The following is a 22,100-nucleotide window of genomic DNA, read 5'->3' on the forward strand; positions in this document are numbered from 1 at the left end:
ATTCTTAAGAAGTGAAGTGAGTGGCGTCCATCACTGTAAATATGAGTAGGTAGATGTGGGATTACTCGGTATACTCAAACATGTCTAATTAGGGGTCAGAGCATCTAGCTTGCCTGTATTTAGAACAAGCACAAGGACGCTCTACCCCACAGAGAAGGATTAAGTTGATGGAGCTCATTATCCAACCAGAGGCAGGAGAAGCTAGAGATAGAAACAGATCTAAATGGCTTATATAAATTAATGACAGGCCCATCACAGTTAATGAGTAAAAATGGTATGTATGGGTCATGCTATGAGGGCTTGAAGTTGACATCAAAGAGTTTGGGTTTTGCCAACACTGTCAGACACAGAAATGGCAGGTGGCCATGGTGCTCCCTGGCAATCCTTACTTCCATTTAGGAAAACATCTCCAAACACCATAGTATGTGATGTCACAAACAGTGAGGTTGTTGGACAAGGTTTACAAAATGGACATTCAAGGATCGAGTCATCTGGGCCAACGAAATGGCACAATGGATAAAGTGTTTCCTACATAAGCAGAAGGATGTGAGTTCAGATCCCCAGCCCTCACATTAAAAGGCACAGCGAATGCAATCTTGTAGTCCTAGGACTGGTAAGGCCGAGCTAGGAAGATCCCTGGGGTTCCTCGTCAGTGAGACAGTGCCTCAAAAAATGAGTACATGAATAAATACATGAATTATTAATAAATAAATAAGATGGAGCCTGATGGAGAAAGATACATGATGTTAATCTCTGGCCCACACATGCATGCACAGGCAATCATACACCCACACGCCAGGCTTTGGCTACACATTAATTTAGACAACTCTAGCATTTCCTATTCTCATGGGGAGGCATGCAAGACGTTTTTCCATTCTAACTGTGGGGTAGCCTCGGGTCTCTACAATCCCATGGGGAAGTTTGCATAAAGATGTTGGCACACTTGTCTCCTTGGATTGCTCAGATGAGAAGCAGGAATCCTCCAGACAGCCTGAATCTGTGAACCTTTTGTGGTTTGTCTGTCAACACACAGACTTCAGCGCAGCAATTCCAAACGCTCTCCTCACTACCCGGCAGCAGATGCTGCCAATACTTCTCTGTCTGCAGCGCATGGTCCCCAGCCCACTATGGAGTGTATGCGCCTAGCTGTATGTGCTTACTAAAAGATGTCATTTGCTCAGAAGTGTCAGACAACCTTTATATTAAACCTGATTATCGACATCCCAGGAAGGAGGCTGGGAAGATGGCTCAGTCAGCCAAGTGTTTCAAGCCTGAGGACTGGAGTTAGATCTCAGAACCTATGTAAAAAGCTCAGGGTGGTGGGACACAAAGGTAAACTCGGTGCCAGAGAGATGGAGACAGACAGATCGCTGGGGCTCACTGGCCAGCTAGCCTATCTGAATTGGTAAACTCTACGCTATTGAGAGACCCCGTCTCAAAATCATAAATTGGAAAATGATAGAGGAAGATACCCAACATCCATCTTTGACCTCGGGTCTCCACCCTATGCATGCATACATGCACACTTGAACACATATGGGCATTTACATTTAAACACACATACACGCATGTGTATTCATACGTAAACACACATACTTACATAAAAGCTTGACTATGTTATCTAGTTACCCGAATGTGGGCACCCACAGAGGTTTCCTGGTGAGATCTGAGCTTGCTTTACACAGCAGGTTTGCATCTTGGGATGACGTGACCACAGGTGTGGTTACCAGGTATGTGGAAGGGTCTATATTTGGCTGTGCGGTGTGCTTTGATCTAGCAAGGGGGAGGTCTTTTGCCCCGCCCCTTGGCATTGTTATAAAAAAGCCCCTTTGAAGAGACAGAAGGGGCTGGTAGATTTTGATCCAGGTCCTCCTGAAGCTATCCTGTGTTTCTGTCTGTCTCATCTCCGTTATCTTTCTATCTACAAATTCCTTTTGCCTCTCTCCTCCTCATAGGAACCCTGTAAAAGGAGGGAGCTGGCCTCCCACACCTGAATCTTCCCAGACCTCCCTAGCTGACCTCCCTCCAAGTGTCTGTTGCTGAGAACCCAATCAACTATTGCCTCCAAAGCTTAACTCACGTCTTCTCTATGAAAATATTAGGACACCTGCCTCTGACAATAGCCCCAGTTAAATATGTACTCTAACATCTAGCAATGTTTTCTTGTGGTGATACTGTGTCCCCCAATATATTGTTCACCCTAATAAACTTATCTGGGGTCAGAGAACAGAAGCCACCAGATAGACATAGAGGCCAGAAAATGGTGACACACATGCCTTTATTCCTAGCATTCCGGAGGCAGAGATCCATCTGGATGTCTGTAAGTTCAAAGCCACACTGGAAACAGCCAGGCATGGTGACACACACCTTGAATCCCAGGAAGTGATGGCAGGAAGCAGAAGTATATAAGGCATGAGGACCAGGAACTAAGTTTGTTAAGCTTTTAGGCTTTTAGCAGCAGTTCAGCTGAGATCCATTTGGATGAGGACACAGAGGCTTCCAGTTTGAGGAGACAAGATCAGCTGAGGAATTGGTTAGGTGAGGTTAGCTGTGGCTTGTTCTGTTTCTCTGATCATTCAGTGTTCACCCCAATACCTGGTTCCAGGTTTGTTTTTATTAATAAGACCTTCTAACAATCCGTGCTACATTTTCTAGGAAAAATAATCTACACTGTTTACCTCATAGTCTTCATCACTATGACAAGACAAAGGCAATTCCTTACTACATTCTAAATCTTATGCTTACATCCACAGATAACTGTAGCCACCATTCCTCTTCAAAGAAGCCCCTTTTTACAGCAAATGGAGGCCATAACAGAAAACCACAACTAGACACAATGCAGAGATCAACAGATCATGAGGAACCCAGTCCCAAAAGATACATCTTCATCACTGTTCCTGCATCGAAAGCTCAGAGAACATTGTGGAAGAGGGGGCGGAAAGATTTTAAGAGCCAGAATATACCAGAAAGTCTGCTGTGAGACAGTCTCTCCTAGAAATGGCTGCATAAACAAGACCAGATATCAATGAGCATGTTAACATGGAGGAGCAAAACTATAGGCAAGTAATGATTGTTGGAAGGAGAATTAGCCTCTCCCAGAGATGAGCTCCCTTATTGGTTGTCCAATGCAGAGTGATCAACCCTGAAACCATGTACACACAAACAAAAAAACGGACTGACCAGCTTGTGTGTATATTTGTGTATACACATAAATATATGCATATATAAGTATGCAACAATAATGAAGAGAAAGAGGCTATCCACTTGAGAGTGGGGTAATGTGAGAAAGGTTCAAGGGAGTGTAACTGGAAGGGACTGGGGAGACAAAACGGGAAAAAGTAGCATCATTCTATTTCAATGAAAAACATCTTTAAAAAACTAAGTTTTTATTATTTATGTGTATGTGTTAACGTGCATGTGTGTGTGCTGGTGCCCATGGAAGACAGAAGAGAGCATTAGGTCTCTTAGAACTACAAGTTGTGATCCACCCAACATGGGTGCTGGGAATAGGTCCTCCGAGGAGCAGTGTATGCTCTTAACCACATAGCCATCTCTCCAGCCCAGAAGGAAAGCTTCACACAGTTATGTTTAACTGCTAGCTAATGATAAAAATGATTTTCAAATATTAACTTACAATTAGGACAGAGGAAACTGTCCTGCTTTCAGGCTGCCGCGGAACATGACTTCCATAGTACAGCTGTGATTTAATGCAGAGTCAATGTTTGTACTCACCTGGTGGAACTGGAAGAATTTGAAAGTGAATTATAAGAGCACATACCTACAAAGGCCCAGCTCTACCCTCCAGCTTCAGCAGAATCTTCTATTCTCTCCAGCCGGGCTCTAGATAAATACTACAGTAGAAGAACACTCGTTTTTCCAAGATTCCTGAACACTGGGCCAGGAAATGATCAATTAGTAACTGTTCCTTTCAGTAACGTTCTAAAACTTGCTACTTTTTTTTTTTTTCCTGGAAGCCCAGCTTATTTGTCTAAGTTCTAGCACCGTGAAGAGTGCCGGTTTTTATTAACTCCAATGTGAACTCTTACCCACAAAATAAAGCCTTGGCTCTGGAGAAATGAAAACCTGAAAATAAAGAAGGACCAGGTCATTTACAAGGAGGATTAGGGTGGAAATGAATTTTTCTAAATTTAAAACACCCCTGCCCTGTCTTGAAATAATGATTTATATTTCTGGTGTCCACAAGAGAGTAATTGGATATGTGTGACTCAGGCTGGAATTTTAGGTATTTTGCCTAAAGGTTATTAGCAATTTGTGCCACCAAGGGGAAAATCATGAAGTTAGAATAAGAAGCCTCTCTCACAGGATGGTGAAAACTGGTCATAATGAAATACATTCTACTTATATCACAGCCACACATGCTAAGACTGGAACCAAAGAGCCAGCTTGGACCTCAGTGGGAAAAGTGTTTGTCGAGCACATGGGAAGCCCTCAATAGATCTTGAGCACCAGCACCACCACCACAACAGGAGAAGGGGCCGGGTGGTGGTGGTGCACGCCTTTAATCCCAGGCAGGCAGATCTCTGTGAGTTCAAGGCCAGCCTGGTCTACAGAGCGGAGTTCCAGGGCAGCCAGGACTGTTACACAGAGAAACCCTGTCTAAGAAAAAACAAAAACAAACAAACAACAGGAAAAGGAAACTGACCAATTGGAGTTGTCCATCAGCGGCCACGATTGAGTGGGGTCAGGTAAATAAGTTGTGTGAGGGCAGAGGTCTACACTGGGGCCTTGGACAAGCAAGGACGGAAGGAAAACATTTCAAGTCCAGGGTTAAAGTCTTCAGAAGGCCTGGTGAGATGGCTCCGCTTGGGAATGCTTGCAGTGTGAGCACGGGGACCTGTGATCCAGCCCAGAGCCCACATGTAAAAGCCAGGTGCAGCACTGATTGCCTAGACTCTCAGCGCTTGGGAAACAGAGTCAAGAGAATTCCTGGAGGTTGCCTACTGCACCTAACAGGAGCAGAGTGTTACAGCTTCAGTGAGAGTCTATCTCAGGAATTGAAGGTGGGAAATTACTTCAGAAGACAGCCAGCACCAACCTATGGCATGCAAGCACAGCTACATGCACATGCAGACATGTCTACACACACACACACACACACACACACACACACACACACACACACACACACTCACACACAAAATGGTACAGATAAGATGGAGCAGATACACATATGGTTCCTAATGGCAACATTATAGCCAAGTGGTGAAAGACAGGTTGCTGGTTTTTTAAAGATTTATTTTTATTATTTGTGTGTATCTGTGTCTGTGTCTGTCTGTCTGTGTCTGTTTGAGCATGTCTACAGAAGACAGAAGAGGGTGTAAGATCTGGAGCTGGAGTTAAAAAAAAAAAACCCGTGAGCCACCGGATGTGAGTATATACTATAAGCAGCTAGCACTCTTTACCCCTGAGCCATTTCCCCAGCCAACAAGACGGATATTACGTCACCCAGTATGAGGGTCACACAGACTCCCTGCTGTGCTGAACGGAAAGGAAGTCACTCAGGTTTCACTTTGACAGTCCTATCCCAAGAATGTCCTTCTCTATGATAAATGGCAATACGTTGGGAATCCTACTTCAGACCCAGTTGTCAGGTTATAACTTCGTGCTCTGGTTCTCTCCTTCCACACTCACTCTACAGGTTAAAATAGTTCAGTCAGGACAAGACTTGTACAGTAAGCACGAGAACATGAGTCCAATCCCCTACAGCCATGTAATAAAAAGCTTGCCATGAGAACACATGCCTGTAATCTCAGCAACGTGGTGCAGAGACAGGAAGATGCCTGAGACCAATTGGCCAGCCGGCCAAGCTTACGTGGCAAACAGCAGGCCTTCGGGTTTGGAGTGTTCAGAACTGATAACTGAAACCAATCATCCTGATACAGTCTGAGCAGCAAGAGTACCACCTAGAACTTGTTAGTCGAACACCTGTTACATTCAGCTCTATGCTGGCCATTCTTTCATGTAACGGAAAAGAAAGGCCAGGTACTGACAATACCTGAAAAATCCAAATTAAGATATATGGGGTAATTTTGGAGTTTTAAAAAGATACATCTCGCCGGGCGGTGGTGGCGCACGCCTTTAATCCCAGCACTCGGGAGGCAGAGCCAGGCGGATCTCTGTGAGTTCGAGGCCAGCCTGGGCTACCAAGTGAGTTCCAGGAAAAGGCACAAAGCTACACAGAGAAACCCTGTCTCGAAAAACCAAAAAAAAAAAAAAAAAAAAAAGATACATCTCTCCACATATAATGTAGTCTCAAGGTTGAGAGGATGGGAACCCAGATATGCTGAAGAATCTCTATGAAAGATGGGGAGCGAGAAACTTGTGGTGACCATTGAGAAACGAGTAGGACTTACTGGTTTTCAATATGAAGACTAGAGAGAAAGAGTGTGTGCTCAGGAACAAGGAATGAATTCGAGGAACTTAGAGTGGAGAGCCCAGGGTTAGAAAGAGAAGCATTTAAGATTTTCACTGTAACATCCAGCCCTTTCATCCTGCTGTAAAGGTGTTTGATTTTGCTAGAAATCTTCAGAACATGACTTTCCTCCATATTTATTTGGTAAGCTAATATTTTCTGAGATGTTATAGCAACCTGAAGGAGCTAGGGCTGGGGAAACGATTCTGTAGCATGATTACTGGGTGAGAACCCGAATACAGATCCCCAACAACTCACATAAAAGCCAGGCATGAGCACACACACCTATAAACCAGCTCTGGAGGGTGTGTAAACAGGACTGCTGCGCTTCAGCTGGTCAACTAGCCTAATTACAACTTCAGTGAGGGATTTTGTCTCAAAAAATAGATTTAGTGGGGGAGAAAAGGTGGGAAACACCTGACGCTGAGCTCTGACAGTCATGTGTGCACTTGTGGGCACACATACTCTCATACATTCCTGTACACGGGCACACACACACACACACACACACACACACACACACACACACACACACGTGTGTATACTTAAGGAATAATTTTATAACATTTCTCTTTCTCCTCAGGTGACAATTGCAGGTATCAGGTGACTTTCCTAGGTCACCAATTTTCTTTTTTCAGAGAATAAAAACTTGAAGCAGTTGAGGGTCAAAGGCATGTTTCAGATAGGCATGACTTCGAGTACACTTGAAATGTTATGTTAGAGCAAATGTTCCCTAAAGCAAACACATTACTGTGTGCATGTCTGATCCAAATTGGCAACTTGCGCTCATGTGACACGTCGAAGAATTAGTATTTTTACCTCCTGCAGAAGACCCCATTCACGGTTCTTTCTTCTTCCTCTCCTATTATTCTGTTGACACAAGGACCCACGAGACCTAGACTGGCCTGAAACTCACTGGAGAGCTAAGATTGATCTTGAACTTGCGACTCTCTGGCCTCTGCTTCCTGTGGGGTTACAGGCATACATCACTACATCAGACTTACGTGGTGCTAGGACCAGAGCCTAGGGCTTAGTGCAGGATAGACAAGCATTCTACTCGCTGAGAACCATCTCCAGCCCCTTACTACATCAAAAGTGATATGGTAGAGTCAGATCATACAAGTGAGCAGAGCTGGATTAAAACATTAGGCTTCCAATTAGCCAGTAAGTCTGAACTTCCAGAAGACACTGAAAAGCCAGTACCAGACAGTGCAGTTTCCCTTCATAGGGTCTGTAACCTCACTGTGACCACTGTGCCCTTGTTAATGTCCTGGGAATGACTTTTTGTTGTACCATGCTGTGCTGAGAACTCCTGTGCAAACTTAAATATTATTCAATAGAATGATTTCCTGGAAACCCTTTTCAAAGTGGCCCCAGAGTCTGACCTCACTCTGCAGCCCACCGTCTGCCAGAGTGATTTTTATTACCACTGGAACGTTCGGGCCAAGAGACAGCGTGGGAGTCAGAATTTCCAGCCAAGGAGGTTCATGTAGACAGTAGCTGCTTTGAAGATAGGAAACTGTCACTTCCATTCTTAGTGGTTTAGAAAAATGGATAGGTAGGTAGGTAGGTAGGTAGGTAGGTAGGTAGGTAGATGATTGATTGATAGATAGATAGATAGATAGATAGATAGATAGATAGATAGATAGATAGATAGATAGATAGGGATATATTGTTAACACTTCTAAAATCAACTTTATTTGTGTGAGGGTTCTGTAAGATCCCTTGCTATCATATTACAATGTGATGATTGGTGGACACAGGGAGCTTGCTGGACTCCTGATAACTCAGGCAGCATTTTATATATGGGAAAAAAATCTGGATTTTTACCACAGAGTTCACATCTATGGTTTACCATTATTGGGTGTCCAGGTCCACACAAAGCACCTTGGATGGTCTGACCACGAACTCCGGCATGCTTTGCAACCTCAGCCAACCCTCCAGCTGATCTAGAAGCTGCTGCTGCTCTAACACCTCAGTGCCCTCTCTCAACACCTGAGCAAATGTACTAACTTCTTTGTGACCTTTGACCCAGATCACCTGTCTTCAGGGTTATTTATATGTCTATAAGGTCTAATTGTAACAGGCAATGCACACTGGGGCCCAGCAAAAACTCTTCAGGGAAGAGATTCTATTTTATACTTTCTCTTCCTGAGAGACCCAAACACTCATTCCAGATTCTCAGGTAAAGGTGGAAAGCAGAAACCCTCTCAGGTTTCTGAGCATGGAAATCTCTGGAAGAATGGAAGGAGGGAAAGCTACTCCTTTCAGGTTATGAGATGGCTTAGTGAGGAAGGCATGCACAGTGCAAGCTGGAGAAGCTGAGTTGAGTTCACTGTATCCATGTAAGAGCTGGGCATGGTGGAGCACACTGTATCCATGTAAGAGCTGGGCATGGTGGAGCACACGTTATCCATGTAAAAGCTGGGCATGGTGGAGCACACTGTATCCATGTAAAAGCTGGGCATGGTGGAGCACCGTGTCCATGTAAGAGCTGGGCATGGTGGAGCACCATACCCATGTAAGAGCTGGACATGGTGGAGCACCATACCCACGTAAGAGCTGGACATGGTGGAGCACCGTACCCATGTAAGAGCTGGGCATGATGGAGCACACTGTATCCATGTAAGAGATGGGCATGGTGGAGCACCGTGTCCATGTAAGAGCTGGACATGGTGGAGCACCGTATCCATGTAAGAGCTGGGCATGGTGGAGCATACACCTGGGACTCCAGCATTTGAATGCAGAGATGAGGCTCTTGAAATAGCAAGAGTCAGGTTTAGTGAGACCCTGTTTCAAAACATCAGGAGGAAAGCTACTAATAAAGATACTCACTGTCAACTTATGGCCTGTATGTGCACACACAGGTGAGCACACTTGTACACATGCTTCCTAGTCACCTCCCACACCTATGTGTCTCCTTTCAAGCTCAGTCACCCTACATAGGAATATGCAGAGTCAGACCTTAGCAATCACTTTTTAAAAATCATTCCTATAGTTATGAGCAAAAAAAGTGAATTTTTCATAAATTAAATTAACTATTCATAAATTAAAATTAAACAAAAGAACTCCATTATAAATTAGCCATTTCATTTCTCTTTCTAAATTAAAAGGGGCCTTTTATCATCTTTGACTGTGTGCACACTGCAGAGTTCATCAAATGTATTTATATCAAGTGGGCCATCTAGCTTGGAGTTTTTCTTTCAACTGCATGGGAAATGTTTGTAATTCTTATTTTCCCAAATAAATCTACAAGATGCCTTTTGCTTGGGGCTCTTTATTTTAATTTCAAATAAATTGCATTAGGCCCCTAGCTGTTATATTGTTAAGTATAGGTACAAGAATAACAATGGTGATATTTGTCCTCAGTGCCCCCCAATCCCGTCATTTCAGAGCTGGCATACTTTGACACTATTTCTCAAAGAATGTAGTATTTAAACTAGATGTATTTTCCCCTGTGTGTGTATAAATGTACAGTGTGTGTGTGTGTGCGTGTGTGTGTGTGTGTGTGTGTGTGTGTGGTGAGATGAAAGGACAACCTTAGTTGTGGTTCCTCGGGTACCACCTACCTTGTGTTTAGGGACAGGGTCTCCTACTGAGCTGGAACTCACTAAGTGCATTAGGCTGGATGGCCACTGAACCCCAGAGCCACTTGTCTCCACCGGGTCTACACTGGAGTCACAAGGGCATGCCACCATACCTAATCTCTTCATGTGGGTTCTGGGGACTGAGCCAAGGTCCTAGCACTTGGGTGGCAAGTTCTTTGCCAGCTGCGCCATCTCTTCAACACCTAGCAATGCAACTGTTGAGTCGTCTGTGAGCCTTCTCTACATACATTTCAGTGTAGGCTTTTGTGATCTAAACCCTGTCATTAAAGTCGGCATATTTCCCTAGTTACAGCAGAAGGCACATTCTGCTTCCATAGGTTGACCTAGCAATCCTGTCTATACTGTGCTGCTTCACTGGATTAAATATAAATAAAACGAGATCTGACTTTTTCTTCATCCTGGGTGTAGCCAAGCCCTAAAATACTTTCTTGGCACTAGATAACCTTTGTTCAAACACTGGGCATCCCCTAAACAAACAGGCAAGCAGATCACAAACAAATCACCCAAATAAAGTCTGATATGAACCTGGGAAGGCAGTGATGTGTCTTCCTGGGGCGCTTCAGAAATACGAAGGCTGACCGTGCCCTTCCTCCTTAAAGCAGGGTCAGCAGTCGACAGAAGTAATCCCCTGGTATGTGGCTTAACCTGCCTCCTCTTTAAGATGCTCCAGGGATGGCATGGCTATCGGAGCATGAGCCAATGCCCTGCTTCCTTCTCCTTTGTGCTGGGCAGAAGGTGTGGCTTAGAGGCCAGACTCTTATCCTGGTTGGGGATTGTAATTACCTAACTCTCTCAAACAATCCCTGGTGGGTAATTGGGGGAATGGCATTGAAGGCCATCTAGGGTGGGGGCATGGGTCTTGCACTCTGCTGAGAACATAGCTATGATTTAGAAATTTAGCACAAGGGTCGAGGGGAGGAGAAGCAAACAGATAGCTCACTAGCCTGACTTCCCGTGGCTTTGGGGAGGAGTCCAGGAGCTGTTACAGAGTTGTCATAGGGTACTGTTTGGCTCTCATTGTTAGAGAGCCCTGAATTCTGTCTGTTACACACCTAGCCCCGCAGAGATAACCTCTTTATCCCTTGAAGGGATTTAAACAAACTACGGCTCTTATTTTATTCTGTGTCCACTGTTGAGAATTCATGCAGAGTACGTTTGCATGCTGCCAATTAAAATCCACCCCCCACCCCCAGTGAAGGTCTATGATTACAGCAGAGGCAAGGTATTTAATACGCACATCTCCTTAGTCTACACCAATTAACCCCAGGAGAAAAGAGGCATGCAAACTCGTGAAGAGGTTGGATAATATGATCCCAAGAGACAAGATACACGGGATGAAACACTCAGACTCTGGGACAGTCAGAGCTCAACGCTATGTGGGCTCAGCTTCTGTTTGTGCCTGTGCTTTACAATGACAAGCCCATTTTTTCAATAGGGCATTACAGAGTTTTCTTCTCAGAATTAGAATGACACATGGCTTCCAACAGACAATTTTAATATCATTCCTTAGACACAGACACAGAGATAGACACACACCTGTTATATGCACACACACACACACACCACATAATAAATATAAAAAGTATTTTTTAAATATCACTTTCACATATTCTCTCTCTCTCTCTCTCTCTCTCTCTCTCTCTCTCTCTCTCTCTCTCTCTCTGTGTGTGTGTGTGTGTGTGTGTGTGTGTGTGTGTGTGTGTAGGCAAAAGGGCATAGGAGATCTCAGCTGGTATTCCTTAGATGGCTGTCAATCTTGTTTTTTGAGACAGGCTCTCTCATTGGCCTGGAACTCCTCAATTGGACTGGGCTGTTAAGCCAGGGAGTCTCAGGGATCCACTGGACTTCCAAAGATCTGAGGTTATGGGTGCATGCCACCATGCCTGCCTTTTTAATAGAGGGCCTGGGGATCCAAACTCAGGTCCTCGTGTATGCGTGGCAAGTAGTGTACTGAATGAGTCATCTCCCTAGACTAAAGCTCTAGTTTTTTGTTTTATTCTGTTTCGTCTTTCCCCCTCACTTTTCAGAAGGGTGGCTGAAGCCTCAATAACTAATCCCAAGAATCGATGAAGTATTGATCACCAACTGTTTGCCTTGGTAAAGCACTTAAGTGCTGCTTCCCATGGGGCACAGTGCCTGCACCGCCAAAAAGAATGAAACGCTTAATTGAACAACACGGATAGAATCTGTTAGAAGGAAAGTCCCGTGGCTCCTCCCTTCTAGTCATCAAATGATTTTAACAAGTCTAAAATTCTTGAAAAACAGAACTTCCCCTTTGCTTTCTGGCTTAAGTGTGATCCCCACTGGAAGGAAAGGAATTTAGAATTGCTACAACTTTGCTCTCATTCTCTGGATTCAGATGCTTCCCAAAGGCAACCAACTGAAATAAAATGACCCTCTCCCCAAATATTCATCCATGCTTTCTTTAGTGGGGAGGCTTTCTACACCTTCCAGTAGAATTTTTGGCTTCTAAAGAAGTTACTTCCAGGAAAGAATTCTTTCCTTGACACAGACAGAATTCCACTTTTGGGGCAACCTTGATGCTTGTCATCAAGGTTGATAACCTGAGTCCTGAGTCCCATCTCTGGGACCCACATAGTGGAAAGAGAACTGACTCCCATAATTTATCCCCAGACCTTCACACAGGTATACAGTAGTACGCACACACACACAGAGATAGATAGATAGAGAGAGAGAGAGAGACAGAGAGACAGAGAGACAGAGAGACAGAGAGAGAGACAGAGAGAGACAGAGACAGAGAGACAGAGAGAGGGGGGAGGGAGAGAGGGAGGCAGGGAGGCAGGGAGGCAGGGAGGGAGCACAAGCAAACCTAAGGTTCAGGCTTTCTTGAAGCACGTTTTCACGTGTCAACAATTTAGACTTCTCACATTATATCTTGCTACCAAGCCATCTTGCCACAATATTATCATTAGGATGAAAAACATAGAAGGTTCAAGTTTTATATGTTATACGTTTAGGTATCAAGACGAACATACCATTTCCTAAGGTATGCTTCTTAGTAATTTAGTTATAGGACATGTTCCAAATGGGTTCTACTGGGGAGGTTGCCTATGTGTGTGCGTGATATGTGTGTATGTGGGTGCACTCATTCGTGGAGGCTTGAGGCTGACATAGAGAATCTCCCTCAGGTGTCTTCCCCCTTATGTATGTGTAACACATATGAACAATGCTAAGGGCCCTGAGAAATTCTGCAATTACAAAGTTTACAAATGAGCATCACCTAGTATTTTCCACATTTGTTTGGTCACAGTATATTTTCTTAAAGTATCTGTTGTGACTCATGCTATTGGTATTTCTGGGTCTATACTTAGGACAATGCTTCCATGTGTGATTTATTTAAAAACAATGATTCTCTACCAGGGCATGAGATATTAATGTCCTCTCGTAAATACTAGGAAAGTGTCTGTAGATATTTTTAGGTTGTCACAATATGGGTGTTCCTGGCAGGTAGTGAGAGACAGCCTGGGATTATCTTAAACACCATGAAATGCCCATGACAACCCTATCCCTATGTCAATGAAATATCCAGCTTCAACAGCGCTTGTCGAAATACTTAAATGATTCTGAACTTGGTGACTTGTGTGCTTTCTCTTGCTGTGAAAAACACTGGCCAACATGAGGACAAAAAGGTTTATTTAGTTGACACTTTCATGTGCTCCATCACTGAGGGAGGCAGTCAGGGCAGGAACTCAAAGCAGGAACCTGGAGGCAGGGACAGAAGCAGAGGCTGAGAAGGAGTGCTGCTTTCTGGCTTGCTTCCAAGCTCACATTCAACTGCCTTAATTTACATCTGGCCCCAAATGCCCAGGAGTGGCCTGTGCACGATGGGTGGGACCCTCTCACGTCACTCGGCAGTCAAGAAAACACCCTATGAACATGTCCATGGGCCAATTTGATGGAAGCCATTTCTCACTTGAGAGTCCCTCCTCCCAGGTGACTCTTCTTGGTGTCAAGTTGACAAAACCTAACCAGCATGCTTGGTGACCTTAAGTCTACGAGTGGGCATCCGGACCTCTCCAAATACAGTCAGGTAGATCTCCTTATTCCTGTGTGTGTGTGTGTGTGTGTGTGTGTGTGTGTGTGTGTGTGTGTGTGTGTGTTTAGGCTGGAGGTCAACCACACAGGTCATTCTTTAGATGCTGTCCACCTCGGATTTTGAGACATAATCCCTCACGGGGAAGAGATGCTCAGTGAGTCCCTACAGGCCCACCTGTCTCCACCTCCCCAGCACTGGGATCTCAAATACACCACCATGCCACAATTTTTTATGTAGATGTTGGGGGTCAAACTCTGGTCCTTCTGCCTGTGTAGTAAGCATCTCTCCAGCCTAAGCTCTTTATTTCTTACAGTAGCTTTGAATGTCTCCCATGTAACTTAAAAAATCCAAAGCAAATACTTTAACATTATCTAGTGAGTTATTGGAAACCTGTTAAATCTTTTGGATTAGATATTTCTACCAAATTCTTCAAAGTTTAGTATGGTCCATATTCCATAGCACCATCACACAATATCTAAGTATTATCAAATGACCAGAATAGAAGACATCTTTAAGTATACGTTCCAAAAATACACTGTACTACACAATTCATGCAGTCTTGATGCTCTGAAATCTGAAACACTAGTCGCTCTAGTGACCTTTAATTGTCAACTTGACACAGCATAGAGACATCCAGGAGGCAATTCTCAAGATTGAAGAATTTCGTACATCAGATGAGCACATGGAATTTCTGTGGGGAGTTGTTTTGATTGTTACTGTGGGCGCCATCATTCCCTGAGCAGTCCTGGGCTGTATAAGAAAGCTGCCTAAGCATGAGCTTGTGAGTGAGCCAACCACCCATGTGTACTTCACGTTCCTGCTTGAGTTCTTGCCCTGACTTCCCTTGGGGATGGACTGTGACCTGAAAGTTTAAGCCAAATAAAACCTTTTGTACCCTAAGTCACTTCTGGTCCTGGTGTTTGCCGCAGTAACAGACTGAAACTAGAATGGTAGCTATATTGATACCTTCTTTCTACACACACAGAAACTCAGTCTGAGTACTACTCATTTGTTAGTTTGACAGGGTAGGACAAGAGTTCTCCCAACCTTTAGTGACCTCCTCTTTCCACAGCTGTGATAATATGACACTGTCACTTTTCCATACATATTTCACATGTGGCATGAAAGAATAATTTCACGCCATCAATATTCATGAATTCAATTTGTAGTTTCCAACTGTCTATGAATTCTAAACTCTTAATTTGAGGCTACAAATGGATAAAGATTTTAATCAAATATCGGAGGCATTTTTCCACTATTATTTATGATCTTTCTTGTCAGTCAAAGATTTTTAGCCAAATCACAAATAGTAGAGGATATAAAAATCATCACATACAAAAACTTCTTTCATCTTAATGTTAACTTCTTGTATCAGAACAAATTAAGGCATGGAAAATCAAGACTGTGGTTTGACACTAATATACACTTCGTGTGGGATTTTTTAGGAGTTTATTTTTAATTCTTTGTGTGCTGGGGGGGTGGGGTATGCACATGAGAGCAATGAGTACAGTACCCACAGAGGACAGAGGAGAAAGCTGGATCTCCTGAAGCTGGAGTTACAGGTGGTTATGAGGCATCCAATGTGGGTTCTGGGAACTGGACCAAGGCCCTCTGTAGGAGTAGCAAATGCTTCTAAGTGCTGAGTAATTTCTTTACACCATCCATATTTTAAGTCAAGTAGAAAGGTACAGAGGAAAGTAAGACTTCAGTATATACTTAAGAGGGTTTAGACTTAGCTGTAGATTCTGATTTCATCCTTTTCTTTATATAAATCCACAAATGTTTACTTTTTTAAAATACTTTTCTGGTACCAAAGAGATTGGACCTGAATGCCTGCTACTGTTGGATGGCTGGGTTTGAGTTCCACAAATTCCCTTGCTATTTCACATCTCAGAGACAGATGATAGGACTATTTCTATAATATACTAAACAGGCACCCAAAATAACCTAGCTACCTTGAGGGTAATTACAATATATTTTTGTGTCATGGAAGATGGTTAAAAAACAAGTAAAATCTAAATACCAGTAAATTACTCCATGAAGATAAGGAATCCCTTGGCAAATATTTTTCTGTGAATATATATGCCCACGTACATGTGTATATGTGCACAAGCATATCCATGCACACAGAAGCCAGGGACAACTTGAGGTCCCATTCCTTGGGGGCCCTTCAGTTTGTTGTTTGAGACAGGGTCTTTCACTGGCCTGGAAATCACCAATTAAATACATTCAGGAACTTGACTCTGAAATTATAACATAGCTTACATACGTACAACTTTAGTGCATCAGATAATGTGAGGAGCTACAATAAAGAGCCTACCCCTTGATAATTACAGCAATCACCAATTGAAGGTACCATAAACATGAGGATCTATACTGACTGAGGGGTAAGTCTGTCTAATTTCAGGCACCCTAGTTAAGCTCACGCACATGACACAAGGTTACCCTCAAGATCCTCCATACAGCATACAGTTTACATGACTCATGAGTAAAGTATTTGCAAAACCTGATCATCCACACAAAGGACTTTCTACACCATTCCCTGACCTTATCCTTTAAGCAAAGTTACCATGTCACCATAGACCACGATAAACCCTGCCACTTCAGCCGGTCAAGTCAGGGTTGGTTTGCAAACTATAATCAACTGTGGTTGCATGACTTACTAGAGTGTGTAGAAATTGACACTCGGTCTTCATTTTCTTTCCCATGTTACCCTTTTCCATTTTCTCACTGGTAGTCACTGTGACCATTCCAATGCCTTTATTATTCAGACAGCGGGGGATTATGGGGCCCTCTGACATTATACCTGAGGCTTTACTGCTTCCAGAAGGATAACTTCATTTCTGAAGGGAAACAAAGGGGTTTGCACACAAAACTCCGAGCTCTTACCATGCCTGAAATGAGATTTGAGCTTAGCCATATCTGAGATCAACGATTTTTATTAACTACCCCAGGAAGGCCGGAAAAACATAGCCCTTTTCCATGAATGTTTTCACTGGTTCAAAGCACTGGCAAACCATTACTCCTCCGCAGTGATGTATCTAAGATACATTTGAACACTTACTGTCTAAATTAAACTAAAAATTTTCTTTTATCAGAAGGCAGCCATTATTGTTAGTGTATATTTTTCTCTTAAAAGACAGAGCAAAGGGAATATTTCTATACAAGTTTAAATGTAACTTTACTATGTTATAGATCAGTTTTAAAATATGATTTCAAATACATCTATTAGAAAAATAAAATTAAAAAAAACTGCAACTATATACATAGCTGCTGATGTTACATGTGCACTAGTTTACCCAAAACAACAACAACAAACAGGTATGAAGGTAATAGTTTCCCGAAACAAATCCAGTAAGTATCAGATTAGTTAATAAAAAATAACTGGGGGCTGGAGACATGATCCAGTGTTAGTGTTTGCTATACGAGCTTGAGGAGCAGAGTTTGGAAGTCCTGTGTAAATGCCAGGTGGGTGTGGCCCCCTGCCTATAATTCCAGCCTGCGAAGGTGGGTACAGGGGATCCCCACAGCAAGCTGTTTAATGAGACTGGCCAATCAGCAAATTCTGCTCTGCCTGAGAGACCCTGCCTCAAAGAATGAGGTGGAAGAGCAAAGAGGATGATCCTTAACGTCAGCCTTAGAAGTCCACATCCACAAACCATGCATGTGCAAGCAAAAACATGCATACATGCACATACACACACACACACACACACACACACACACACACACACACACACACCACATACACATAAACAAAAAATGAAAAAAAGAAAAGAAAAATGAGAGAAAATTGATTTATCTGTTCAGATTAAAAATGACCAGTGTCTTCTGGACACGACAGGACAGCCACACTTGGGAACGCAAAGCTGCTGTGGTCACCTTCCCAGGACCACACAAAAGACCAAGCCAGGCCACGGTCCAGCATGGAGGGGGAGGGGCTCACAAGTTCCCACCCCTAACTGAGGTGCTACTGACAGCTGACAGTTTCTGAGGGAGACTCAGTTTCCTTTAAGACTGGGGGACCCCTGGGATGTCCACTATGTTCCAGGGCAAGATCCCACAACCATGAGTATATGGGTGGCACAAATTGTACCTGGTGAATTATTAAAAAAAAAAAAAACTTTTAAAAGAAAAAGAGGACAAGTTGTTACAAGGGGGTGGAGGGGCGAAAGATGGATCTGGGAGGAACTAGAGGGAGGATTGAAGAGTAAATATAATCAAAATACAGGCCGGGCGGTGGTGGCGCACACCTTTAATCCCAGCACTCGGGAGGCAGAGGCAGGCAGATCTCTGTGAGTTCGAGGCCAGCCTGGACTACAAAGCAAGTTCCAGGAAAGGCGCAAAGCCACACAGAGAAACCCTGTCTCGAAAAAAAAAAAAGAAAAAAAAATATATATATATAATCAAAATACATTTATGCATATTTGAAATTCTCAATTAATAAGAATACATGCTTTAAAAGAAAACTTTTTGGTCAACTGATACATTCTCCCAGTAGTATTTTTACATAAGGAGCCAGAAATTTTTTTTATTATTATGACCAAAGATCATGCATGAGCTGAACCAAGGAAAATCTATAGCACTTTATCCCAAACTAGAACTATTTTGTAGGGTGAATTTTGAGGTTAGTACAGAGAAAGCCCTGCCCTCCAAGAGGTAAAATGGACACATAAATAAATGACTATAGGACCTTCTTTCCCCTTGGGACAAGGACAGCTCACGGGACAATTCTCCTATAGTACTGACACACCATGTAATAATGGACCAGCATATGTATTTCAAAATCCAAGAGCTACAGAAACTTTAGGAAAAGGAATTCAAACATCATCATGGCACCTGCAAAGGCCACACTCATAGGTCCCTAGAGAACTAACTAATGGCATCACAGCCATTTTCCCAGTCTATTCCCAAGGGACCTGGGAATGACTGACTGACTGACTGACTGACTTGGGCGTTTCACTTCCATGTCACCAATTTCCGACTCAGGGTGCCTGGACATATGTCTCAGGTTATTTTCCTGACCTAGAATCAGAGCCCACCCAGTAAAGCAAAATCTCAGTATGAAAAGGCTATGACACAGAAGCCTTCCGGGACCAACCTTCCCACGTGAAGAACCGGGAACCTGGCATCTTTTTATGGAAGAAAAGCTTCAATGACCCAGAGCAGGGAAATCAGTAGAGAGTTTGTGTCTATGTTCAGCCAGGTTCCTAAGTTTGCCATGCGGCATTCCCACCTGCCTGCTCTGAGCAAATCCCAGGCCTGAGGCCTGCCTCTCAGCTCTTTGTGTTATTTTAAACTGCCGTTCTCTAACTCAGGGCTTCCTTTAAAAAATAAAGTATCTTAAGATATTCTCTTCAAATTTCTTACATTTATATAATGTATGTTAATCATATTACTTTCTTCTTGTGGCCTCTTTTCCCTGCTAAAATTTTTATATAACTCTAGGTAGACAGCCATATAAATAAGATACACAAGTCAGACATCTACTGATAAAAAAACCATAAAGAAATTTATTTTAAAGCTATTCTTTGTAAAATAAAAAAGGTGTAGTTTTACCATTTATTAAAAATAAAAGCAAATTTAAAAACTAATGAGATACATATGTTTGTTTATTTTTATATAAGCAATTAAATCTTGGTTGAATATTTGACACTGTAAGAAACAAAGACTCTTCAACATTTTTCATAATCAACTGATATTTTGATTTCATTATTTTTGGTTTTGTGAATATTACTTCACATAAATGCATAATGTTTGTCTAGAGCCATTACAGAAACTGCCAAAATTTCTACCCTAATCCCATGCCAAAACTCATTTAGTAGATTATTACCTGAAACTCAAGTGATCAACATACACAGAAATTTAAAAATCAAACATTCTAATGTGATACACTCCAAACATATATTAATGTGTTGCTTCCATGCTGTAGATCACCAGGAGAAAAATAGTAAAATTTTTGTTCTTTGCAATGAAACTGCCATGTTCCTCTCAGATCATAAAAAAAAAAATGTAAAGTACAATAAAGACACTAAAAATCACAACACACAATGCCCTGGGACCTGAGCCATGTGTCTTAGGCAGCATTCAGCAGGTCAGTGCTGCATAGCTTGACATGCTTAAGAGTATGTAGTATGTTCAGAATGAAGGCTGCAACATAGGTGCACACTACCAGAGATACCTCAGCATCATCACCCGGTGCATACTACCAGAGATACTCAGAATCATCACCCGCTTGATGGGGAATCAGAACATTCAGAAGTCTGTCCTTACTTCCAGTTGTCTGTGCAATGGGAACCCTCCTGAGATCATGATGACAGTTTCGGAAGCCAGGTCCTACATAACCTCTGGTGATCTTGTGTACACAGGTAGTTCTGGCATCCAGTAGAAGGAGATACATTTAATCTAATTAATTCCCTGCTCCATGATCAAGACCACTTACAAGAAGTCAGCATAGTAGCTAAAATGCTTGCCCAAAGACTGGCTTCAAAACTCACCTCTGTACAGAAATAACACAATTTTAAAAATCCTACAGCTATGGCGGCTACTACCTGAGCCCACAGAGACAGGAGAGTGCCTTCACTCACCGCCAGAGACTTCGGTGTTGCTCCCTGAGTTGCGTCAGCAGATGCTCGATGCACTTATTCGAGTCCATGTATTCCTGCACAAACAGAACAAGAGGGATAATAATTCACTACAGACTGGCCATTCACCACAAATTACACATGAACATTTCAAAACAATATTCAAGTGTCTATTTTGGTAACACTAGTTTTTTTTCATTGATTTGCCATGTGAAATACAAAGCCTCTGGGGGAAAAAAGTCACTGTAGGCTGGGACATAGTTTACTGGGTCATTGAGGATCTGAGTTCAATCCCCAGAACCTATGTTTAAAAAAATAAAGTCAGGTGTGGTGACATGTATTTATAATCCTAGCTCTGGGGAAAGGGAGACAGATCACTGGGTCTTCTGGTGGGTCAACCTAGAATCAATGACAGACCCTGTCTCAAATGATAATGGCGCCCTGAAAAAGATGACTGAAGTTGTCTTCTGGCATTCATTGTGCACACACATGCATGGAAAGTCATTGGAGCCATCACTATGCTCTAAGACGACATCTCTTTCTGTCAAAGAATGATTTTCCACAAGATAATCCTTCATCCCTTTCCCCGGTTCTAGAAACCTAGGCCTCTACAGTCTACATGTGTGGTCATTTGTCATGATATCACTTCTCTACCTCATGTGACAGCTTCTATAAACAAACTCCCAAAGTGAATTTGGGGTTTACTGAGTTAGGGGGAAACTCCCCTGTCTTACAAAAAAGCCAACATTTCACGCTTATAAACACTGGTGTCCATGCATTCTACTCCAAAACACAGGAAGCTATGTTGGTGCCCTTAGAAGAAACATTATGTATATGTGGAGGCCTTGGATTTACTGGTCTTAGGGTAGTCATTTTCTCTTTCTTTTCCTTTTTCAAGATTTTATGTATTATATATACAGCGTTCTGCCTAAATGCCAGAGGAGAGCACCAGATCTCATTACAGATGGTTGTGAGCCACCATGTGGTTGCTGGGAATTGAACTCAGGACCTCTAGAAGAGCAACTAGTGTTCTTATCTGCTGGGCCATCTCTCCAGCCCCAGGGGGTAGTCATTTTCAAGTAAAAATAAACTATATAGAACATTTTATATGGGTACTGTATTCTTTAGACACATTCACTTTCTTATATATACATGTCATCATCTTCTTACACATACATATGACTTGTAACTCTTTTAGCATCTAAGAACAGCTAAAAAGTAATAAGGCACATCCTGTTCTATGAAGATGTGATGCAGATGAGGAAGTCCTTGATCCAATAGATGATGACTACATTTGTTGACAATCACACAACTGTAGCTGTGGGGTTTAGCTCTGGCCTCTCTATTATAGTCCACTGGTCTACATGTCTGTGTCTGTGGCAGAGCCAGGCTGTTTCTGTCACTGTGGCTTTGTAGGA

At 42.8% G+C, this 22,100-nt stretch overlaps 1 protein-coding gene across 7 annotated transcripts in view; it reads right to left on the minus strand.

Moving 5' to 3' along the window:
* Positions 1-22,100, minus strand: part of Nckap5 (NCK associated protein 5) — a 926,583-nt gene that overhangs the window by 604,245 nt on the left and 300,238 nt on the right. For all 7 annotated transcript variants that reach the window (XM_052736785.1, XM_052736787.1, XM_052736784.1 and 4 more), the window contains exon 3: positions 20,686-20,759. In XM_052736785.1, the coding sequence (XP_052592745.1) occupies positions 20,686-20,759 (74 nt within the window). The remainder of the gene's footprint in view (positions 1-20,685; positions 20,760-22,100) is intronic.

Source organism: Peromyscus californicus, unplaced genomic scaffold (assembly GCF_007827085.1).
Source record: "Peromyscus californicus insignis strain IS unplaced genomic scaffold, ASM782708v3 Scaffold_14__1_contigs__length_90479793_seg_2, whole genome shotgun sequence".
Classification (NCBI taxonomy): Eukaryota; Metazoa; Chordata; class Mammalia; order Rodentia; family Cricetidae; genus Peromyscus; species Peromyscus californicus.